General features: G+C 47.1%; 1 protein-coding gene across 1 annotated transcript in view; it reads right to left on the bottom strand.

Moving 5' to 3' along the window:
• Positions 1-1,018: 1,018 nt before the first annotated feature.
• LOC122922053 (NACHT, LRR and PYD domains-containing protein 9-like) overlaps positions 1,019-22,718 on the bottom strand; it is a 35,236-nt gene continuing 13,536 nt past the window's right edge. The window contains exons 3-5 of the mRNA XM_044272483.1: positions 15,665-15,835; positions 13,494-13,664; positions 1,019-1,095 (exon numbers count right to left, since the gene is read on the bottom strand). Of these exons, the coding sequence (XP_044128418.1) occupies positions 1,020-1,095; positions 13,494-13,664; positions 15,665-15,835 (418 nt within the window). The 3' untranslated portion in view covers position 1,019. The remainder of the gene's footprint in view (positions 1,096-13,493; positions 13,665-15,664; positions 15,836-22,718) is intronic.

Below are 22,718 nucleotides of genomic sequence, written 5' to 3'. Positions count from 1 at the left end.
CTCCGCCGTTAAGAGAGAAAATTTCCCTCCATTTAGATTCAACCTTCAGCTGATTTAAAACCATGCGGTTGCTCAATAAATGGGTATATAGATTAGATATAATACCCTTTGGTCCTTCTGTGGTGAGAACTCCTACCAGGGGGTAATTAGAAATAGCCCGTCTATCATCTCAAAACTGTGCGTGAAGAGCGTGGTGCACCTGTAGATATCTATAGGAGTGAATGCGCAGGAGTCCAGAGTTTCCCTGTATTTCTGTGAATGAACATAGGATCCCATTTTCATAAAAATCTCCCCGTTGTGGTTTTGCAAGTGAAGAAACATTGGGTCACATTTTCAAGTGATATGTTGGGTGTATTCCTAGCCAAACTTAGGATGAGGTCTCAATCTTTCCAGTTCAGCAAATAGGCTAGAAGCAGCCTGGGAGGGGCTCCTGAGGGTGGGGTTCTGGCAGGGACACTGCGGGCCCTTTCCACATCGTAGGCCGAGGAGAAGGAGGCTCCAGGAAATATAGACTTGAACAAATTCTCTAGAAAAGTTGTAAAGTTTAGGATGGTTATGTGTATAGCCGCTATAAGCCTTATTCTTCCTGATGAATGCGTTTTCTGAGTAGTTTTTCACAACACCGTGAGTCGCATCAAGTAAAAGTTAAAATAGAAACTGAAATAACAGTTTGTGTGATTTGTTATTTACACTGTGCAATGTGCGGCCTCCTCCCGTGTGACAACCAGTATTATACTGCTTACTACGTACCTGACCTTCAGGAGACGCTGCTCCATCCCATAGGCCTGGATTTGGACTCATTACGAAGGGATTTAGTTACTGGACATATAATTAGCTAGAGCAGAACATTTCTGGTATAATCTTTATTATAATATTAGACATTTCCTTATCTTCTGTAGATCTGTTTGTTACCCATAAAGCACCAGGAGATGCTCCTAATACCAAACCTCTGAAGAAGTCTTCTCCACCAAAGTCCTGTTATCTGCTCATTACAGAGCGGAATCCAGCTTCTTCTCTGTTCAGTAATATATCTTCATATTTGGTTTCTGCTCTTCCAGTTTTTTTATGGCTCCAGGTAATCCATTGCCAAGCATACTAAAAGAGAAAACGCCCCCAGCATTAGTGAGGTTGTATAGTAAGGTTTCCTTGTGACATCAGACCAGTCAGTGAATTGATCTCCTGAACATTTGTTTTGTAAATCACCCCTTTGGTTTAGTGCTCTCATTATAGGAGTTCTCCGGGAATTAGGAAAATGAATATACTTAAATATACTTATTGCCAGCAGTTCCAGGAGTAGCTCCCCCTAATGACATAGGCTGGTCAGAAGGTGTAACCACAGGTGTCTCTCCACCATAAGTGTCAAAGGAAGCCGCCACATTATTAGACAATACGTCCTGAGGGTGAGGAACCCTAGATCTCTCTCAGGTGTCTATCAAGACATACGGCAAGGGACATAGCTGCTTCCAATGACTCAGGATTTTCATGAAAGGCCAAAGCGTCCTTCAGCCTCTCAAATAGACCCTGACAGAATTGGCTACGGAGAGCAGGATCATTCCACTCCGTATCTGTAGACCATCTCCTAATTTCAGAGCAATAAGTCTCCGCAGAGCGCTCTCCCTGCTGTAAACAATGTAACTTGGTCTCGGCCTGAGAGATCCGATCCGGGTCATCATAAATAAGGCTCTAAAAAATTAAGCTACCGACTGGAGATAATGTGATCTGGTCGGCAGAGAAAAAGACCAAGACTGCGTGTCAACTTTACATGACTCCCTGAACTGAATGAAATTGTCGCTACCCCCGGAAAATCTGTACTGAGGGCAACCTTAGGTTCAGGTCGGTCTGGTACCCGCCACCGGAACAAGCCTCCTGTGGTCTCTGGATCTGCAAGACCGTTGTGCGGAGGTCAACTAACTCCAAAGACAGACCCTGCAGCTGTTCGACCAGTGCAGACATAGGATCCATAGCAGCACTGCCGAACAAAAAAATGGCGGTTAATAATGTCACAATGAGGTATGGGAGGGAACACTACACTAACAACAGGAGGGAAGGGAAAAACCACTAGGCCTCAACGCTAGGGAAAGGGTCACCTCCTATAGAACCCTACTCCCTGCCCTGACTCCTATCCATATGGGCACACCTTGAAGGTAGGAATGCCCACATACCGGAATCTAGAGACCCTAAAGAGCCCTATGGGTATTGGCAGGGCTTGAGACAACCCGTTCATTCCCAGATGAAGAAAACAGCTTCTCCCTGAGGCCTAGTAACAACAGACACGGGGAGGGTCAACAACCCACAAAGAAACAAGACACTTCTGTAGTGAGATGGACGAGCAGGAACTCTAGAGAGGACAACACACCAATTCTTCCAAAACCAAATGAAGCTATCAACCGCATAACCAGAAGGGTGAGGTCAGACTATATAGGGGAAGTGTAATGACCACTAAGCTACACCTGAAACAAAAGGTGTGGTCATACACAACAACACTTAAGCAAAAGTGGCTGTTAGATCCCTTCACGTGTAGCCAGTCTCTTTGATCTTCTGACATCTGTCACGGGAGGGACCATGACAGTAATTTGATCTTCAGCTAAATCTCTGTAGAAATGGAGTTCATGAGGAGGCATGAAGTACAGAGAGGAGGGTGCGGGTGATGTGGATAATGAGCAGCAGCTTTTGTCTGTCCCTCATGTCTCCTCATGAACTCCATTCCCACATAGATTCAGTTAAAGTTCTTATAATCTGTATTCAGGATCATAATCGCTGACAAGTAGGAGAGGAGGATGAGGCAGCTCTTTACCTCAGTGCTCGGAAGTTACTTGTCCCCCTGTATGATTAGAACAAGTTTTGTGTGTATTAATTGGGCGGCGGACATTTTGTTTCTCCTAATGATTTCTCCCCAAACAAAATGAGCCATTATAAATAATGAAAGGTATTGGGAAATATATTTACAATAAAGTAATATTTGAGCATTTTCATTTTCTAAATTCCTGGAGAACTCCTTTAAGAGAAATAAAATCAGAGTCTTGCAGGTTTGATACTTTTTAATGGCTAACAAAAATAGAAGTAATGATGTTACATAGTGAGCTGTCCAGACATCACCAGTCCCTTCATCAGGTGTACTACAATATATGAAGAAACATCACTATATGTCCTATAAGAACAGAGACATTGGGGAATGAATGGACATAGTGGGGGCACCGGGTCTCTGAGATAACATCAATTTAGAGACCATAAAACTTTCACACCCCTTATCTGTCACATAATTAAGGACTCATTTGCAAGATCTTTGATATTCTGTTGTTTTTCAAATGTCCATTCATTCCCCATGTCTCTGTTCTTATTGTTTCGTCATACATTCTTGTAGGACGCCTGATGAAGGGACTGGTGATGTCTGGAAAGCTCACTATGTAACAACCAGTACTGAATCATTGTTTCTCGGCAGCAGATCAGGGTTACAAAGCATGATTTGCCACCGACTAATGAGTTTTAATTCTGTTAAAAGATTCCAATTACCTAGTGACCAAGTGTTTACTAGTTCATGTGGAAATTGGCGACAGTATTAAGCCTCATTCACGCGTCTGTGTCCGTGCTCAAATCCGTGAAAAGGTGATCTATGATGGTCAATGAAAAGATGCCTCGGTGAAGGATCGGTTTGTCAGTTTTTTTCTGTTTCACAGACACTGTGCAGTTGAAAAATAATGTTCTCGCTCATATCATTAGGAGACCATGGATATAGCTGCTGACACTAAGCAAAAAAGTGTTAGCTACTCCTCTCATCTATACCCCTACCGAACTAGTCAGTTTTAGCTTAGTGTCTGTATGAGGCAGACCTTCCTGCTTTGCAGGGCACCTAGCTGCCATTTTTATTTATTATTTTAGTTTGTTATTTTACCTTTTTACCCTTTAGGCATGGAAAACAGACATCTTGCCTCTCTGTTTACTTGGGGAGGAAGGCAGGTGTCAGTTCCCCTCACCGCCTGACCTCCCCCAAGAAGGCAAAGTGGACCAGGGCAGCCCAGCTGGGATCACCTGCATTTCTGCAGTCCCCCCTCCATTCTAGCCTCCCTACCACCTCGGTGCTAGCGGCTGAAGAGGTGATCCTACTTGTTCCGCGAGGAGGGGTGAAGAGAAGGGGATGAAGATGGGGTGAATATGGTCAACACCTCCCCCCTATCTGTCTACCAGGTTATCTTCTCCTTATGGAGCATTTATTTTATAGCTGAGGTGTACACTGCGGTCCTTACCTTTTGGATCTGATTCGAAAAGTGTATTCCTGGCAAATGTATGTGCTCTCTAGCACAGATTGTAGCCTGCTCTTTTTTCACAGTGCAGTCGCCCTGTCTCTGCTCCATTACCTCAAGCTGTCTAAGACCAGTCCTGGATCCAGCATCACTCAGTCTTCCTTTTGTTACGTGACGGAGGTTGGTTTGGCTACACTCTTATGCCACATTCCTCTCTGTGGCATGGCTGGGATGCTATTGATCCCTGAGGACACAGTTTTTTCCCTCTCAGACGTTTCCCCATTTACCTATGATTTTCAGTTTAAACCTCTGATTGGTTTCCATTGTGCCTGTTCATCTCCCTTGGCCACACCTCTTGATGAGTGACCATATTCCATTTTTTTTCCCTCTTCTCTTCCAGAAGGGAGTGTCTACTCTGGTACTCTGCCTTCGACTTCCAGTTGAAGTTTTTTACCTATGTTGAAATTCCGTACACATCACGTACACATTGGGTAGAGTTTTCTATGGGTTTTCCTGTTGCTTGTTGTCAGCCAGATGTCATACATACCCGGATTCTATAGACCCTATTTTGCAGACCTCCCTCAGTTTTCCAAGGGGCTTATTGTCATGCAAGACGTCCTGGCTTTTTAGTCCGGACTTCTACACCAGTCCTGTGGTACTCGATATCCAGATGTACCTTCCGGATATCATTTTCAGCCGTCTGAAATGCTTCTCCTTCTTAAGGATATTCTGTGCTGGTATCCACTTCTTTTGATGTATCTCCAAACTTTGTTTAACTCAGTTTTCCTCTTTCTGCCCAGTCTAAATCACTGCGTGTTCTATGCTCTCTGGCTGGCCCTCCTGGTTCATGCTCTTCCTGTCCTATTCAGGGTTCTTTTTCCATGCGGGATCTCATGGCCAGCCTTAGATTGTTCTGGTCTTTTGTTCCCTCCTCATTGTACTGCTTTAGAACGTCCCATGGTCTCCTGTGTCCCCCAATGATACGGGCAAGAAAATAGGATTTTTTGTGCTTACCTATAAAATCGTTTTCTTGCTAAGTTCATTGGGGAACACTGCTCCCACCCTGTAAGTACATTGTTGGCTCTTCTTGATGGGTCCCACCAGTTTTTGGTTCTCACCCATCTCCACTTCTCTTCTTATTCGTTATCTGATGGATTCTCATGACTGCTCCTACTACTTTTGTACAACCTAATAAGCTCAGTGTATACAGGAGGGGTATAGCTAAGAGGAGGAGCCAACACTTTGTATCTTGGTGTCGCCTCCTAGTGGCAGCAGCTGTACCCATGGTCTCCTCTGTCTCCAATGAACTTAGCAAGAAAAATAATTTACAGGTAAGCACAAAAAATCCTATTTTCAAAGCATCTCTTCCAAAATGATCCATAGTTTTCATTGACCCATAGACTATAATGGGCGTGATGGATCCGTCAAGACGTACAAAACAGAGCATACATACATGCTAAAACATAGATGTTTGAATACACACTTTAAAATGAATGGGTGAGTGTGCTGTCCATCAAGAACATGTACAGTAGGAATATGTGAAACAATGACGTGTGAATGAGGCTTTACACTGCCAGATCATTGCTAACAAGCGATACTACGAATGCTTGTTAGTGAGGATCTGGCAGACTATCTGCCTGTCTCATACAAGCTTAACACTGAAGCCTGGTCTCTGCAGCATCTACAGAGGGGCCAAGATGTTTGGTATTACAGAGTAGTACAGTGTATGGCGGATGTGTATAGTATTACAGTCGGGGAAGGGGATGGGCCAGCAGACCCTTCTCATTTACCATTTTTCATGCCCCTTTCACGTTTTTGAAAAAGGTGTATATGTAAGACGGCTCAGAAGCTGTCTTACACTTAGGACTGTAGAACAAATTTGTTCACACCGGGTTGTCTCAGCTGTACATAGGGTTCCCACCCCAGAATATAGTGTAATAAAAATAACAGCAATGAGAGGTATTCTTTGATTGCAGTTTATTTTTTTGCAGGTAATGTGCGACATTCATGTGAACGCGTTTTCGGCTATATATTAGCCTTCATCAGACACATTGCCGCTGGAGATGAAAGGAGAATGTGGAGGTCACACAGTAGTAGATCAGGTGCTGTCAGCACCAGTGGTTTGTGGTGTGTGTTGACAGCACCTGATCTACTACTGTGTGACCTCCACATTCTCCTTTCATCTCCAGCGGCAATGTGTCTGATGAAGGCTAATATATAGCCGAAAACGCGTTCACATGAATGTCGCACATTACCTGCAAAAAAATAAACTGCAATCAAAGAATACCTCTCATTGCTGTTATTTTTATTACATTACACTTAGGACTGGCGCTGGATGCCCCGAAGTTAAGGAGAGGCCTGCCCCTCATAACTTCGACGGATTTACCGCCAGTTTAGGGCTTTATTAATGCTAATAATAGAATCCAGAATTAGGGATTATTCTAGATTACAGTAGTACTATACATGAAAAATGTAAGCCCTTTGCACACATATTTGATCATATGTGTGTTGGGCCCATTTACCGTCGTCAAGGTGGCTTCCACAGATAGGTACCTAACACTATCAGAACTGCTTCTCCTGGGCCTAACCTAAGCCTGTTAGGGTGAGCTGCCTGCATGCTAGCTTTATGGATGTGCACCTGTGACTTTGGATGTGCTAGTCTAAATTTTCTTGTAGGGTTTTATTAAGAAAGGAGTGTAAAATGTTGGTCTTAATAAATTGGCACCTAAGTGCTCACCTGGCGCCGCTGCCTCTTTAAGCACCCGATAGGCAGGGTGTCGGGGGTGCCCCCACCAGTCAGATATTGTTCCTGAGGACAACCCATCAATATCAAAGTCCCAGAGAACCCATTTACAATGTAGCTACTTTCCAGCAGTTCTATCCTATGACCGGGACCACATCACTGAAAATCAGACTTACCGCATTTTACAATTTATAAGACGCCCTTTTAGTAAGAAAAAAATCTTTCTTAAAGTGTCTTATAAACAGCAGTCAGGGGGATCCAGCATGGCCAGACCCCTGAGTGCTTCACTACTGATCATGCAGAGCGCTCATACAGATCTGCCTGACCAGTGAGAGAGCTGGCAGGCAGTAGAACCATCCGTTCAGCGCATGGGGAGGAAGGTCCTACACTGTACTGAAAGGAGATGAAAACTACAGCTTAAAGGGATTCTGTCACCTCCCCTAACCCAAAAAACGATTTTAAAGCAGCCATGAAGCACAGCTTACCTTGATTAAGCTGTGCTCTTTTATCTTGTGATCCGTCCAGCAGTTTCTGCAAAAAACAACTTTTATTGATATGCAAATGTGTCCTGAAGGTGCCCAGAGGGGCGTTTTGTTCCTCTTAGAGAGCCCATTACCGCCCCTCTTACAGTGCCCAGCCCGCCTTCCTTGCACTGTCTAACCGCCCCCAGCCTGCCACAGCCTCTCCTCCCCCTCCCTCACGGCCGAACGAACTCTCGCACAGGCGCAGTACCCACTGAGGGCTGCGCCTGTGCGATCAGCAGGAGACTGAGGGCAGGAGCTTCATCCTCGTCACTGGGCATGCGCCGAGCCCAGTGACGTCCGATGCTCGCTCTTCCCTGCTGACTGAGGGAAGAGCGAGCATCGGACGTCACTGGGCTCGGCGCATGCCCAGTGACGAGGATGAAGCTCCTGCCCTCAGTCTCCTGCTGATCGCACAGGCGCAGCCCTCAGTGGGTACTGCGCCTGTGCGAGAGTTCGTTCGGCCGTGAGGGAGGGGGAGGAGAGGCTGTGGCAGGCTGGGGGCGGTTAGACAGTGCAAGGAAGGCGGGCTGGGCACTGTAAGAGGGGCGGTAATGGGCTCTCTAAGAGGAACAAAACGCCCCACTGGGCACCTTCAGGACACATTTGCATATCAATAAAAGTTGTTTTTTGCAGAAACTGCTGGACGGATCACAAGATAAAAGAGCACAGCCTAATCAAGGTAAGCTGTGCTTCGTGGCTGCTTTAAAATCGTTTTTTGGGTTAGGGGAGGTGACAGAATCCCTTTAAGGACCCTTGATGATATCATCAATAGGAGGAGCCAGAGCAGGAAGACTGTACAGCTGGCACTGGTGTAGGGAAATTTGAGTCTTTACTAAAGTGGCTAAGTGTGTATAGCAAAGCTGCATGTGTGTAGCGGAGCTGTATGAGTGTAACAGAACTTTTTTTCTGTAACAGATGTATGAGTACAGCATTGTGTGTGTGTATGTCAGTGCTGTCTGTGTATGGCAGTGCTGTGTGTATATCTGATCTGTATGTGTGTATAGCAGAGCTGTGTGTATAGCAGAACTGAGTGTGTCACACACAAATACTTAAAAATAACTTAGGTGACGAAGAAGCGTGGCCGGACACCACAGAGCACTGACAGGAGACACATTTATTTGGAGGTACATTAATGAGGGGACCACATGCACCATTGCTGGTTGTTACACCTGAAGTTCCGGACCTCGACCCCTCCACTTCACTAAACCACATTCCCTTCATAGAGGATATAGAAAATATGTTTTCTTATTTTCCTATGTCTAAACCTGGGGAGAGTCTTATAAAAGGGAAAATCAAGTATATGACATATAATACTACATATTGTGTATATGATAATACCGCCATACTGTGGTCACATGACTCGCTGCTCATGTAATACTAATAGATGGATGTGTCCACCCTCATGTTAAGGTCTCCAGTTTCTCATTATATCAATACAATATCAGGACGTGCCTGTAAAACCCTTGGCAGGCCGCAGGTCACCTGACAACCACTAGGTGGCGCACACAGACTCATGTAGCAGGAGATATCATCTCACTGAGAGCCCTGTCACCTGTCTGAGCCGTATACGATACCTATACTACAATATAAAGTGCCGCCACATACTGCACTTGTCATGCCACATCACAGTGTGGCACATCAGATACTTTAACCCCTTCAGGACCAGCCTAATAGAGGAAATAATGGGGCAATAATAGTGATACAGATGAAGAGAAGCATTCTCTACTGGAGCCTGATATCTGATGATGTCACGTGTGGTTATAGACATGTCACAATTTAGGTTGTGATGTGCAGCTTTATACTGCGACACGTCGCAGGCGGACAGTGCGCAGAATGCTGCTGAAGCCTCCAGCTTTACATGCCGATACATACGAGGTGAGATCACAGGCGGCCACAAACTGCAATCTGCAGCGCCCTCCAGAGGCCGCGTTCACATGTGAGATTAAGAAGCAGCTTTTATTGCATGAATACTGTTCCATTTAAGTTCTAGACTGTTATTTTACTGTTTAGCCACAAGAGGTCGCTGTTTCTCATGCACAGCTCACTCTCTGCTCGGATAACAATATGCATCAGAGGTCTGGTTAACAAGACAGGAAGCAGTCGCCATTTTGTGAGGCGAGAAAAAGAAAGACTGAGGTGAATCTCTCTACATCCAAGTGCTTGGAAGCGTTCTTTTGTGACAAGTACCGCAGCCAAAAGTAGCTGATCGAATCCAGGATCCAAATGCTGACCAGGAGAGAGGATGCCTGCCAGGAGTACTGCTTAGAGATGAGGATCGAATCACCTTTTCTGTGGTACCGCACGTTTGATTGAAAGACTGTTTGATTCGGAATCATCAGTGGAGACAGAGCAGACCCGAGTCAGTAAAATCGTGCACGTATTACATTGTAAGAGTGGCGTCTAAAGTATCAGAGACTGAGTTTAGACCTGCCATTAGCTAGTTAGATAGATAGGGTCTATGATAGGGTCTATATGTGTGGCAGGCTTTACATATTGTGGATCATTCATTACAAGGACTTAACAGTTAAAGTTGTGGTTCGCTCCTGAGAGCAGAGAGGACTTCACCATAATCTCCAGTCAGCCCAGCGTTTTATCGGAGTAATATATTAGGCACGTGTCACATTACCAGTTTTGGGAAGGGGAGGGGAAACACTGTATAAGCTAATAAGATTGTAAGCTCCTGTGTTGCTCCGCGGGCTAGCCTGTATATTACACCCCAAACAATCCTTCCTGTACTCTAGGATAATAACCGGTATGGCGAGGCAGTGTTAAAGGGTTTCTGTCACCAGATTTAACCCTATTAAACTGGTTGACATTAGCAATGTGCTAATGTCAGCAGACCCTGACTCTCCTAATCGTATGCTTCTGGATGCCCCCATTACTGCACAATTTTATAATATACTAATTAGCCTCTAGGAGCAGAAGTGGCGTTGCTCCTGCTCCTAGAGGCTCCGTTTGCCCACCTGACGTCATGCCCTGCCGTCCTTGATTGACAGGGCCAGGCAGCGCTCATCGTCTCCGGCCCTGTGTGCTGGGACTGCGCATGCACAAGATTTATCCGGCATACAGGGCCGGCCGGAGAAGACGAGCGCTGGCTCTTTCAATCAAGGATGGCGGGGGGCGTGACTTGCAGTGGGCGAACGAAGCGTCTAGGAGAAGGAGCAACACCCCCCCCCCTGTCCTAGAGGCTAATTAGCATATTATAAAAGTTAAAATTGTGCAGTAACGGGGGCATCCAGAAGCATAAGATTAGGAGAGTTAGCACATCACTAATGTCAGCCAGTTTAATAGGGTTAAATCTGGTGACAGAAACTCTTTAACTCTGCTCGCAGTAGGTAAATTGTTCCGACTACCATTAGAGGGCGCCGTGCTGTGCAACACAGGGGTCTCAGCAGCAGGCTGAGTGTATGTAACTTTATTTAATTCTAACTGTATTTCAGAGCTGCAGGTGATATTGATATGCTTCAGTAAGGCTACTTTCACACTTGCGGCAGAGTGATCCGGCAAGCAGTTCCGTCACCGGAACTACCTGCCGGATCCGGCAAAACGTATACCAACTGATGGCATTTGTAAGACTGATTAGGATCCTGATCAGTCTGAAAAATGCCGGATCAGTCTGAAAAATGCATTGAAATGCCGGATCCGTCTTTCTGGTGTGATCCGGCAAAACGGATCCGGCATTTATTTTGTTCACCTTTTTTTTCGTTCTGCGCATGCGCAGACTGGAAGGACGGATCCTGCATTCCGGTAATTTGAATGCCGGATCCGGCACTAATACATTGATGGAAAAATGATGGCATTCAGGCAAGTCTTCAGATTTTTTGGCTGGAGATAAAACCGTAGCATGCTGCGGTTTTATCTTTTGCCTGATCAGTCAAAAAGACTGAACTGAAGACATCCTGATGCATCCTGAAAGGAATGCTCTCCATTCAGAATGCATGGGGATAATACTGATCAGTTTTTTCCGGTATTGAGGCCCTAGGACGGAACTCTATGCCGGAAAAGAAAAACGCAAGTGTGAAAGTACCTTAAAGAAGTGTTTGTTTGCAGAAGCCGGTGTCTGTGTCGCTTTCCTCGTCTGTGACTTCGCTGTATCCTGGGGAGCCCTCCCCGGTACGCGGCTTACACACACACAGCTTTATACTGGTGTTTTCTGGAGTTGTGTGATTTTTGCAGTAAAGGTCTATGGAAAGTATCTCACAGAAGAGTTTTATTCCTGGAGTTTTTCTAATTATGTGTTTTTTTTCTGCCTGTTTTCAGAAGCGCAGTGTGCTGGAGATCTGGCGGTTCTACATCTTTCACTATAGAGGAAAAACATTTCACAGACGTCCAAAAAGAAACGCGTCTGAAAATGGAAAAAATCTGTTCTGTCACCTGCTGATGTTGCTGCATTTTTTAGGGTCTTTTAGTGACTACTTTTAAAACCATGTAAAACATTTCTGAAGTGCGGCTGAGTTCTGACCCCGCACGGGCTGATTAACGCGCCAGTCATCTGTCCGTGTCCTCCGTGGACAACTCACGTGTCCATAGATTTCCCTGTGTTTCCTCATATACCAGGCATCTCAAACTGCGGCCCTCCAGCTGTTGTAAAACTACAACTCCCACAATGCCCTGCTGTAGGCTGATACCTGTAGGCTGTCCAGGCATGCTGGGAGTTGTAGTTTTGCAACAGCTGGAGGGCTGCAGTTTGAGATGCCTGTCATATACCCTTTTCTGTCCACACACCATGGATCAGTGCAGAAACTGAGACATACAGAACTCCATATAGTCTCCATATAAACCGCAGGCGCCATCGTGTTCTGTCTGTTCTCATCCACTGCATAGAAAGTGAATTATAGTTACTATTACAGTTAAAAGTAAGAGAAAAAAAACCTAAAAAAATCTTTAAGAAAATACAAATTCTAATCTCCCCATTTTCCAATTTTACATATAAAAATAAAGAATAAAAAATAAACATAATTGGTATCACCGCATCCGAAAATGTCCGAACTATTAAAATGTAAAAGTAATTATCCCGCACAGCGATCGCTGTTTTTTGGTCACTTCACCCCCTGAAAATAACAAGAAAATAAAAAGATCAAAAAGTTATTTGTGACCCAAAATGGCACCAATAAAAACTACAGCTCGCCCGGCAAAAAACAAGCCTCAGCCCTGTAGATGGAAATATAAAGAGGTTATGGGGTCAGGATACGGCCATGAAGGAAATTTTGATTTTTCTAAGGTTTTTATTACTTTAAAAATTGAAAAATATAATAGAAACCATATAAATGTGGTATTGCTGTAATTGTACCGATCCTCAGAATAGGGTCGTCATATCAGTTTTAGCACACCGTCAACACAGTAAAAAAAAACATTAAAAAATTGTGGAATTGTAGCCCCAAAAATATTTTTTTCCTGTGTTTTCAATACAGGTTATGGTAATTTAAATTAAAAGTACATCTTACGCCTCATGCACACAACCGTAGTCTCAGTCTGCGTCCGATCTGCTAAACTGATGTAGACCCATTAATCTCAATGGGGCCACAAAACATGCGGACATTACACCGTGTGCCCCCCACACCCTGAAGTCTGCCCTGTGGTCTTGAAAAACATAAAACGTCCTATTCTTCGCAAAATACAGCTGCGCACATAAAGCCCTCAGACGGCTATGTGAACGGAAAAGTAAAAACGTTATGGTTCTTAGAAGTCGGTAAAAAAAGCAAAAGGGAAAATACTTATCAGTAATGTGGAGAGAAGGTGATAAATCTGCTGCAGATGACACATAAACAGACTGTGCCAAAATCCGGGGTGCAGGAAAGGGGGGCGGTGGCCGCTGACACAACTAGACCTGGTGCATTAGTCAGACATTACTAGAGACGTCACATATCAAGGAGCAGTCAGCAGTTTATCTCATAGACATAACAATGGTGCGGAGCATAAAATAGAATAAAATCCATGTCTACTTTGTGCCCCACATGTCTCAGTCCTGTACACATCTCTTATACTCACTGTAATTCCTCTATCCTGCAGGCCGGACTGGACAGAGCCTCCATCAAGTGACTGAAGTGAGGACCAGACAGACGGTTACCAGACAGGACAAGTATCTTCAGAGAAGGGTTATTCCTTATTACGGATGCCAACTGGATGCAGGAAGTGTCTGGTAGATCATTATTACCCAAACTGTAAGAATAAGAGGAGATGTGGGTGAGGCGTCCACAGAGCGTTAGTATAAAATCTGTAGATTGTGGCTGTGGAGAGAAAATGTCCCCAACTGTTTGTAAAATCCATAAATGTCATCACTAGAAGCCGCCTCTTGTGTGTGGTGGATGTCAGGAATGGCGGCAGCTATACGATATGTCCATGTCCTAGAAATCCGGAGAACCCCTGAGGAGTGTCCTCACTTTATGGCATGTCATAAATCAGTGATGATGGCAGCACATGAATGTACAAGAGTCATAAAGCTGGAGGAACTTGTGTCAGCGTCATCAGCTGCTGAGAGCTCTCCTTCCTCCACCATCTATTTGGCCATCAGTCTGTGGCCCCCATTCTCCCTAGTCCACCATCTATTCTGGCCCCTGTGGCCTCAATTCTCCTTCCTCCACCATCTATTGTGGCCCTTAGTCTATGGCCCCTGTGGCCTCCATTCTCCTTCCTCTGCCATCTATTGTGGTCCCTGTGGCCTCCATTCTCCTTCCTCCACCATCTATTGTGGTCCCTGTGGCCCCCGTTCTCCTCCTCACGTTACTACAGGACACATGTGGCTCTGCCCTCACTCTGTCAGTTATTTGGGGGATGGATTATTAGTAGACATTACACTACATTCTGGGTTTCTCTGGATTCTGCTGGTATTGATTATTACTTATTGATAACGAGCAGTAATCGTCTCCATTCTGAGTAAATTACAGCCGGGGTCATCAGTAATAATACCGCCATACAGCTGTAATGTAGCACAGGCAGAGATGAGTGCTCTATGGCGGTAAGGGCTGAGATGTCTCTCAGGATAGGCATGGAGGAGATAAAAAATAATAATAATAATTTAACTCACCTCAACCACTTGTTCACGCAGCCCGGCTTATCTTCCTTCTTCTTCTTTGAGGAAAAGGACCTGTGGTGACGTCACTGCGCTCATTACATGGTCCGTCACATGATCCATCACCATGGTGAGCACAGTGATGTCACCACAGGTCCTTTTCCTCCTGATCATTAAAGAAGAAGACAGAAAAGAAGCCAGGCTGCGCGAACAAGTGGATGAGGTGAGTTAAATTATATATTTTTTTTTAACCCCTCCATCCCTATTTTACTAAGCATTCTGTATTAAGAATGCTATTATTTTCCCTTATAACCATGTTATAAGGGTAAATAATAAAGATCGGGTCCCCATTCCGATCGCCTCCTAGCAACTGTGCATGAAAATCGCACAGCATCCGCACTTGCTTGCGATTTTCACGCAGCCCCATTCACTTCTATGGGGCCTGTGTTGCACGAAAAACACACAAAATAGAGCATGCTGCGATTTTGACACAACGCTCATGTGCACAGTCCCATAGAAATGAATGGGTCCAGATTTAGTGCGGGTGCAATGCGTTCAACTCATGCATTGAACCCGCGCAGAAATCTCATCCGTGTGAAAGAGGCCTAATAGATCTCTATCAGGGTGAATAGGACAGGGGTTCTAGCCCCTAAGGGGGCTAATAGTTATTAAGTAAAAAGTTTTTAAAAAAAATCACACCAAAATGTTAAGTTTGAATCCCCATCTTTCCCAATTTTACAAATAAAATTTATAAACAATAAAAAATAAACATATTACATATTGCCACGGCTGAAAAAGTGCAAACTATTAAAAAAATCTCCTATGCAGTGAATGCCGTAACTGATAAAAAAAAAAAATCTAAACCGCACGATACACCATTTTTAGTCACCTTGTCCGGACGTTCCATAAAATGCGGAATGCACTTAGCTTTTTTGGTGTTTTAATTTTTTGCATGGTATCAAATGGTACAGAGTATCACAATACTTTTTTTATGGTATCGAAATCGAATCAAAAATGTTGGTATCATGACAACCCTAGTCAGCAGTTTATCTCATAGACATAACACTGGTGCGGAGCATAAAATATAATAAACTCCATGTATAACGTGTGCCCCACATGTCTCAGTCCTGTACACATCTCTTATACTCACAGTAATTCCTCTATCCTGCCGGCCGGACTGGACAGAGCCTCCATCAAGTCACTGAAGTGAGGACCAGACAGACGGTTACCATAAAGGTTAAGTACCTTCAGGGACGGGTTATTCCTTATTACAGATGCCAACTGGATGCAGGAAGTGTCTGGTAGACGATTATCATACAAACTGTAAGAATAAGAAGATGAGATGTGGGTGAGGCGTCCACAGAGCGTTAGTATAAAACCTGTAGATTGTGACTGTGGAGAGAAAATGTCCCCGACTGTTAGTAACATCAATAAATGTCATCACTAGAAGCCGCCTCTTGTGTGTGGTGGATGTCAGGAATGGCGGCAGCTATATGATATGTCCATGTCCTAGAAATCCAGAGAACCCCTGAGGAGTGTCCTCACTTTATGGCATGTCATAAATCAGTGATGATGGCAGCACATGAATGTACAAGAGTCATAAAGCTGGAGGAACTTGTGTCAGCGTCATCAGCTGCTGAGAGCTCTCCTTCCTCCATCTATTGTGGCCCTCAGTCTGTGGTCCCTGTGGCCTCCATTTTCCTTCATCCCCAATCTATTGTGGTCCCTGTTGTCACAATGCGCTATGTGCGTGGTTGCAGGAGGCGGGGGCGGCCGAGGCGCGCTCGCGTCATCAGCGCATCCGGCATAGTCTGTTCCCGTGGGAACCACACTTGGGCCGAGTGCCGAGCTGATCAGCAGCGAGTGTCAGCTGTATGCTGACATACTGCTGTAACCCTTTAGATGCCGCGGTAGCGGCATCCATGGGGTTAATAGAGGGAGGGGGCTCCCTCTCTCAACCATCGGGGCTGCCGTGCTGTGATAGCAGCGCCCCATGGTTGCCATGGCAACCGGACGCTTTGCAAAAGCGCCCGGTGTTGCCATCTACAGGACATTTGATAGTATTGTACTTTGCAATGCAAAAGCATTACAAAGTATGGTACAGCCATCAGCCCCACTGAATCTTCAAGATCCAAGTGGGACTTGATAAAAAAAAAAGTGAAAATAATAAAAGTAAAAATACAAACCGGATTCCAAAAAAGTTGGGACACTAAACAAATTGTGAATAAAAACTGAATGCAATGATGTGGAGATGGCAAATGTCAATATTTTATTTGTAATAGAACGCAGATGACAGATCAAACGTTTAATCCGAGTAAATGTATCATTTTAAAGGAAAAATACGTTGATTCAAATTTTCACGGTGTCAAAAAATCCCAAAAAAGTTGGAACAAGTAGCAATAAGAGGCTGGAAAAAGTAAATTTGAGCATAACGAAGAGCTGGAAGACCAATTAACACTAATTAGGTCAATTGGCAACATGATTGGGTATAAAAAGAGCTTCTCAGAGTGGCAGTGTCTCTCAGAAGCCAAGATGGGTAGAGGATCACCAATTCCCACAATGTTGCGCAGAAAGATAGTGGAGCAATATCAGAAAGGTGTTACCCAGCGAAAAATTGCAAAGACTTTGCATCTATCATCATCAACTGTGCATAACATCATCCGAAGAGTCAGAGAATCTGGAACAATCTCTGTGCGTAAGGGTCAAGGCCGTAAAACCATACTGGATGCCTGTGATCTCCGGGCCCTTAAACGACACTGCACCACAAACAGGAATGCTACTGTAAAGGAAATCACAGAATGGGCTCAGGAATACTTCCAGAAACCATTGTCAGTGAGCACAATCCACCGTGCCATCCGCCGCTGCCAGCTGAAACTCTACAGTGCAAAGAAGAAGCCATTTCTAAGCAAGATCCACAAGCTCAGGCGTTTTCACTGGGCCAGGGATCATTTAAAATGGAGTGTGGCAAAATGGAAGACTGTTCTGTGGTCAGACGAGTCAAGATTCGAAGTTCTTTTTGGAAATCTGGGACGCCATGTCATCCGGACCAAAGAGGACAAGGACAACCCAAGTTGTTATCAACGCTCAGTTCAGAAGCCTGCATCTCTGATGGTATGGGGTTGCATGAGTGCGTGTGGCATGGGCAGCTTGCATGTCTGGAAAGGCACCATCAATGCAGAAAAATATATTCAGGTTCTAGAACAACATATGCTCCCATCCAGACGTCATCTCTTTCAGGGAAGACCCTGCATTTTTCAACAAGATAATGCCAGACCACATTCTGCATCAATCACAACATCATGGCTGCGTAGGAGAAGGATCCGGGTACTGAAATGGCCAGTCTGCAGTCCAGATCTTTCACCTATAGAGAACATTTGGCGCATCATAAAGAGGAAGGTGCAACAAAGAAGGCCCAAGACGATTGAACAGTTAGAGGCCTGTATTAGACAAGAATGGGAGAGCATTCCTATTTCTAAACTTGAGAAACTGGTCTCCTCGGTCCCCAGACGTCTGTTGAGTGTTGTAAGAAGAAGGGGAGATGCCACACAGTGGTGAAAATGGCCTTGTCCCAACTTTTTGGGGATTTGTTGACACCATGAAATTCTGATTCAACATATTTTTCCCTTAAAATGGTACATTTTCTCAGTTTAAACTTTTGTTCCGTGATTTATGTTCTATTCTGAATAAAATTTTAGAAGTTGGCACCTCCACATCATTGCATTCAGTTTTTATTCACGATTTGTATAGTGTCCCAACTTTTTGGGAATCCGGTTTGTAAATAAATAAATATGTAATTTAAAAAAAGGAGATTTTTGTATAACTTACCAGTTAAATCTCTTTCTCGCTCTTCCTTGGGGGACACAGACCTTGGGTATAGCTCAGCTCCCTAGGAGGCGTGACACTAAGTAAAACTGTTAAGCCCCTCCTCCATCAGCTATACCCTCAGCCTGGAGATAGAGGCTACCAGTTGCGTGTCCAAGTAGTGAAAGGATAACAACCAATAACGGAAACAACCAGCCAGCAACCCAACGGGGCGCCAGACCATAACCCTGTAACCAAACACAGAAGGGTGGGTGCTGTGTCCCCCAAGGAAGAGCGAGAAAGAGATTTAACTGGTAAGTTATACAAAAATCTCCTTTTCTCGCCCATTTTCCTTGGGGGACACAGACCTTGGGACGTTCAAGAGCAGTCCAAGAAGGGAGGGACCACAAACCCAAGGCGGAACACCACCAGAGCATCAGGAAACCGCTGCCTGCAAAACCAGGCGGCCCAAAGCAGCATCCGCTGATGCATGCGTATGCACCCTATAGAACTTTGTGAAAGTGTGCAGAGAGGACCAAGTGGCTGCTTTGCACAACTGTTCAGCCGAGGCCCGATGCCTCTGCGCCCAGGAAGCTCCGACTGCTCTGGTGGAATGAGCAGTGACGCCGAAAGGCGGAGGTCTGCCCTTGGCTCGATAAGCCTCAGACACCGCCAGTTTAATGAAACGGGCAATAGCCACCTTGGAGACCGCCAACCCTTTGCGCGAACCCTCCGGAACCACAAACAGGGAGTCCGTGCGCCGAAAGGACCCGGTGACCTCCAAGTAAATCCTCAACGCCCTGACCACATCCAGACGGTGCAGTTCCCGTTCTCTGGGGTGGGAAGGAGAGGGACAGAGCGACGGAAGGACGATGTCCTCATTGATGTGAAAGGCGGAGACCACCTTTGGCAGGAAAGTCGGGACAGGCCGAAGCACAACCTTATCCTGGTGGAAGATCAGGAAAGGTTCGGAGCAAGAAAGAGCCGCTAACTCCGACACCCGTCGGAGAGACGTGACGGCCACAAGAAAGATGACCTTGCAGGACAGAAGGCGAAGGGAGACCTCCCGTAAAGGCTCGAAGGGGGCTGATTGGAGCGCCGAGAGCACCACATTCAGGTCCCAGGAAGGAACTGGAGGGCGGTACGGCGGAACAGAGTGAGCCACCCCTTGTAAAAAGGTCTTAATTGGCCCTAGAGGGGCCAGGGGACGCTGGAGAAGAATAGACAGCGCCGAAATCTGACCCTTCAGAGAACTGAGGCACAGCCCCAGGTCCAGACCCGACTGGAGGAAGGACAGGATTGTGGGAAGAGAAAACCGGAGAGGTGGGATGCTCCGGGACTCACAGAACCCCAGATAGGACCTCCAAACCCGATAGTAGATCCTAGAGGATACGGGCTTACGAGCCCGGATCATGGTGCGGACTACGTCCGCGGAGAAACCCCGTCGCGTTAAGACGGCGGTCTCAATAGCCACGCCGTCAAACGTAGCGAGCCTAAATGCTCGTGGAAGATCGGTCCCTGAGAGAGAAGGTCTTCCCTGGAGGGCAAGTGGCCACGGTGCGTCTGCCAACAGCAACATTAGGTCGGCGTACCAAGACCGGCGGGGCCAATCCGGGGCGATTAGAATCGCGGGGACGCCCTCTGCCGCGATCCTCCGAAGAACCCGTGGCAGGAGGGGAAAAGGAGGAAAGACGTACAGAAGGGAGAATTCGCGCCACGGAAGGACGAGCGCGTCGGCGCCGTATGCCTTCGGGTCCCGTGCCCTGGCCAGGTATAGGGGGACCTTGTGGTTGAATTTGGAGGCCATGAGGTCCACGTCGGGGCGACCCCAGCGAAGACAAAGGGCTTCGAACACCTCTGGGTGCAGGGACCATTCTCCCGGGTCGATGGTGGACCGGCTGAGGAAATCCGCCGCCCAGTTGTCCACCCCCGGGATGTAAATCGCAGATAAGGCCGGCACGTGCGTCTCCGCCCAGAGGAGAATGAGGGTCACCTCTTGCATCGCTGCGAGTGCCTCCCTGATGGTTTATGTATGCCACAGCCGTGGCATTGTCCGATTGGATCCGAACAGGGTGGCCCCTCAGCAGATGGGTCCAGTGTCTGAGGGACAGAAGAATCGCCCTCAGTTCCAGAATATTGATTGGAAGTCTGGACTCCGATAGAGACCAAACGCCCTGGACGGACCGGGGAGGGAAAACCCCCCCCCCACCCCCGTAAGCTGGCATCTGTGGTAATCACCAGCCAGTTCAGTGGACGGAAGGACTTCCCCCTTAGAGGGATATGCAACCACCAGCCGAGGGAAGCCCGAGCCAGGGGAGGCAGAAGAAAGGTCCTGTCCAGACTCCTCGGTGATTTGTCCCAGGCCGACAGAATTGCCCTCTGAAAGGTGCGGGATCGGAATTGTGCGAACGGCACCGCTTCGAAACAGGCAACCATCTTTCCCAACAACCGCATGCTGGATCTGAGGGAAGGGCGGTGATGACGGAGGAGACTGCGAACCGACCCGCGAAGGGCCAGACGCTTGTCCGACGGAAGGCGGACCTCCGCCAACTCTGTATCCAGGAGCATCCCCAGGAAGATCAGCCGTCTGGAGGGGGTAAGGGAAGATTTGGGGTGGTTGATAATCCAACCGAACCGCGTCAGGGTCTCCAGAGTGAGTTCCACACTGCGGGATGTCTGAGAGAAGGAGGGTGCCTTGACCAGGATGTCGTCCAAGTATGGGAGAAGAAAAACACTTCTTGAACGTAGAAGGGCCAAGACAGGGGCCAGGACCTTGGTGAACACTCGAGGAGCCGTCGCCAGACCAAAGGGAAGGGCGACGAATTGGAAGTGATCGTCCCCCACCGCGAAGCGCAGGAAGCGGTGATGACATGGAGCAACCGGAACGTGGAGGTATGCATCCTGAATGTCAATTGAGGCCATGAAATCCCCTCTTTCCAGGGAGGCCACTGCGGACCTGAGAGACTCCATCCGGAATCTCTGCAGTCGGAGAAAACGGTTCAGGCGTTTTAGGTCCAAGATCGGACGCACTGAGCCTTCCTTCTTGGGAACCACAAAGAGGTTCGAGTAGAACCCCCTGAACCTTTCCGTCGGAGGCACGGGGGCGACGACACCCTTGTCCATTAGAGAGTGAATGGCCGCGAAGAAGGCGGCCACTCGTACGGGATCTCGCGGAGGACGGGATCGGAAGAAACGGTCTGGCGGAATGGACGCAAATTCGATTTTGTATCCGCAAGATACAATCTCGAGCGCCCATGCGTCTGAGATGTGGGCCCGCCATACGTTCCTGAATAGGAGAAGGTGGGGGCGCACCTTCAGGCAGAGGGCTGCTGGCCTGTGGGAGCCCGTGCAGGCTGGGACTTGCGCCAGGTAGGTTGCGTCCGAAAAAACGGCTTCTTGCGTCTATCCTGGGCTGGGCCAGAGGAAGAAGAACTGGCCGCGGGTCTAGACCCGGTGGGCTTGCGAAAGGACCGAAAATGGGACGAACCAGCGCGACCACGGGGGGCGCCCATTGGCCTGGACTGGGGGAGGTGAGTACTCTTCCCACCCGTGGCCTCTGATATAAGTTCGTCCAGACGGGTTCCGAACAGGCGGGAACCCGTGAATGGTAGGCCGGCCAAAGAGCGTTTGGAAGCGGCGTCCGCCACCCAAACCTTCAGCCAGAGTTCCCTCCTGACAGAAACTGCCAGGGCAGAGGAACGGGCAATGAGGGCACCCGCATCAAGGGAGGCCTCACAGACGAATTTTCCGGCCTGAACAATTAGTTGGGCTAAGGAACGGAGGTCCTGAACAGGGACGTCCGACCCTAACTCCCGTTCCAGTTGCAAACCCCATTCAGAGACCGCTTTGCCAACCCAGGCGGAGGCAAAGACCGGTCTAAGGGCCGAACCAGAGGCAGTAAATATGGCCTTGGAGAGGGATTCCGTACGACGGTCCTCAACAGACTGGAGGGAAGATCCGTCCTGTACAGGAATAGTAGTGCTTTTGGACAGGCGAGCCACGGGAGGATCAACCTTAGGCGGGGATGTCCACGTGGTCACAGAATCCGCTGGAAAGGGATAACAAATGTCCAGCTTTTTGGGTGTAATAAAGCGGACGTTAGGCCGAGTCCAAGCCTTGGATACCACAGAAGAAAAATCAGCGTGTATGGGAAAAACCTTGGAGGCCTGTTTGGGGCGGAGAAAGGACACGCCGGCCTGTTCAGAGCTGGGGGGGTCATCGTGTAGCTGAAAGGTATCACGGATGCTAGTGACAAGATGCCCCACCGCGGACGCCAATTTGGACGGAAGCTCTGAGTCCATGTCCACGTCCGAATCCGCCAGTCCTCCCTCAGAAAGCGTATCCCTTTGAGAGGATAGACTTGACTGAGCTCGCACGCATGGCGGAGAGAGCGAAGCATCTGG

The sequence above is a fragment of the Bufo gargarizans genome, chromosome 11 (genome assembly GCF_014858855.1).
Source record: "Bufo gargarizans isolate SCDJY-AF-19 chromosome 11, ASM1485885v1, whole genome shotgun sequence".
NCBI classification, from domain to species: domain Eukaryota; kingdom Metazoa; phylum Chordata; class Amphibia; order Anura; family Bufonidae; genus Bufo; species Bufo gargarizans.
The sequence above is the reverse complement of the archived record's forward strand: the minus strand, read 5'-3'. Positions and strand labels throughout refer to the sequence as shown.